Source organism: Aureococcus anophagefferens (assembly GCF_000186865.1).
Source record: "Aureococcus anophagefferens unplaced genomic scaffold AURANscaffold_18, whole genome shotgun sequence".
In the NCBI taxonomy this organism is placed as follows: Eukaryota; class Pelagophyceae; order Pelagomonadales; family Pelagomonadaceae; genus Aureococcus; species Aureococcus anophagefferens.
This window is the reverse complement of record NW_008705578.1, coordinates 291,359-293,174: the sequence shown is the minus strand read 5'-3', so window position 1 is coordinate 293,174 and position 1,816 is coordinate 291,359. Positions and strand designations below refer to the sequence as shown.

General features: G+C 70.0%; 2 protein-coding genes across 2 annotated transcripts; both read left to right on the top strand.

Annotated features, from left to right (window-relative positions):
• Nucleotides 1–587: 587 nt before the first annotated feature.
• AURANDRAFT_7750 (hypothetical protein) lies at nucleotides 588–905 on the top strand (the record flags this gene model as incomplete). Its single annotated transcript, XM_009041074.1, has 1 exon — nucleotides 588–905. A coding segment is annotated over one exon (318 nt), but the record flags the coding sequence as incomplete, so codon positions are not given.
• Nucleotides 906–1,287: 382 nt separating this feature from the next.
• AURANDRAFT_29895 (hypothetical protein) lies at nucleotides 1,288–1,806 on the top strand (the record flags this gene model as incomplete). The annotated part of the gene is made up of 1 exon (XM_009041075.1): nucleotides 1,288–1,806. A coding segment is annotated over one exon (519 nt), but the record flags the coding sequence as incomplete, so codon positions are not given.
• Between the last annotated feature and the right edge of the window lie 10 nt (nucleotides 1,807–1,816).

The window sequence follows — 1,816 nt, the reverse complement described above, 5'->3', positions numbered from 1 at the left end:
GCGCGGGCTCGATCAGCACGCAGGCCCTGTTCCTCGGACGCCAGGACCTCCTGATGGCTGCCCATTATTTCGATCTCAAGCGCCCCGGGTCCTTCGCCGCCTTCAAGGACAAGCTCGCGCCGATCTTCATCCGCCACACGAAGGCGCAGCGCATCGGCGGCTCCTGCGCGCTCGCGCTGCCCGCGTCCGTGGCGCGGACGGTCACGCTGACCATGTCCGCCGACGAGCGGGCCCTCTACGACTTCGAGCTTCAGACGGCGAGCGCGTCGAAGCGCACGTCGCTCCTGCGCCTCTCGCGCCACGGCGGCAAGCGCTACGAGCTCGAGCGCTGCCTCGGCAACTTCCTCGTGTCCGCGGCGAACTCCTACTCCGACGCGCACCCGGCGCCGACGCTGCCGCCCTTCCAGCGCATGCACGTCGCGACGAAGCGGCCGGGCAGGCTCGACGCCTGGAATCTCCGGCCCGAGAAGTCGTCGAAGCTCGTCGCCCTGCGCGCGGACCTCGCGAACCTCCGGCGCCGCGACGCGTCGTGCCACGCCGTCGTCTTCACGGCCTACAACCGCCTCCACAAGGCCGCGTGCGCCGCGCTCCGCGACGACGGCTTCGTGGTGTGCGAGTTCACGGGCGGCACGTCGGCCAACGACCGCGACAAGCACATCCGCACGTTCCAGAGCGGCCTCGGCAAGCGGGGCGCGCCGGCGACGGTCTTCGTCATCACGACGCGCAGCGGCAACGTCGGCATCACGCTCACGGCGGCGACGCGCGTCTACCTCATGGAGCCCATGCTCGACCCGGGCACGGAGGTCCAGGCCGCGGGCCGCATCCACCGCCTCGGCCAGACCAAGGACGTCCTCGTCACGCGCTTCTGCTTCAAGAATACCGTCGAGGAGGACATCGTCAAGCTCCACGCGAAGATCGCCGCGGGCGACATCGCCCTCTCCGACTCCCACTTCCCCGCGGCCGGCGTCAAGATCCTCATGCCGCCCTTCGAGGAGAAGAGGAAGGCGTCCTCCACGTCCTCCTCGAAGGGCTGCGCGCAGTCGTAAGCGCGGACTCTTCAGGAAGTTGCAGCTCGTTGAAGTGCTCATTGCCCTGCAACGTTATCTTGAGCTCCGAGCTGTGGAGATCGAGGGAGCGCGTGCAAAGCGTCACAGCCTTCGCCGCGCCGTGCCGCTCAAGGTTGCCGACTGCGCGATGGCCCCAATGTACGTCGCCGCTCTGGCGACGGGCGCCGCGGCGCTCGTCGCGCCGCGCGCCCAGCACCTGCGACCGCGGACGCTCCTCGGCATGAGCAAGGTCGGCGTCTACTACGGCACGCAGGGCCAGGCCACGGAGGCCGCCGCGGACCTGCTCGTCGCGATCGTCAACGAGAAGCTCGGCGGCGCGGCGGGCGAGACGTCCTTCCTCGTCGACGAGTGCGACAGCGTCGAGGACCTGCTGGGCCACGACTGCCTGCTCGTCGGGTGCCCGACGTGGAACACGGGCGCGGACACGGAGCGGTCCGGCACGGACTGGGACGAGTGGTACTACGAGGACGACGGGCTGCCGGGCATCGACCTCGCGGGCAAGAACGTCGCCGTCTTCGGCTGCGGCGACTCCGTGGGCTACGGCGGCAACTTCTGCGACGCCATCGACGAGCTCTACGAGGTCATGGGCTCTCGCGGCGCGGGCGTCGGCTTCGGCCACACGCCGGCGGCGGGCTACCAGCACGAGGGGTCCAAGGCGCTGCGGGGCGACACCTTCATCGGGCTGCCCCTGGACCAGGTCAACGAGGGCGACATGACGGAGCAGCGCCTCCGGGACTGGGTCGACAAGC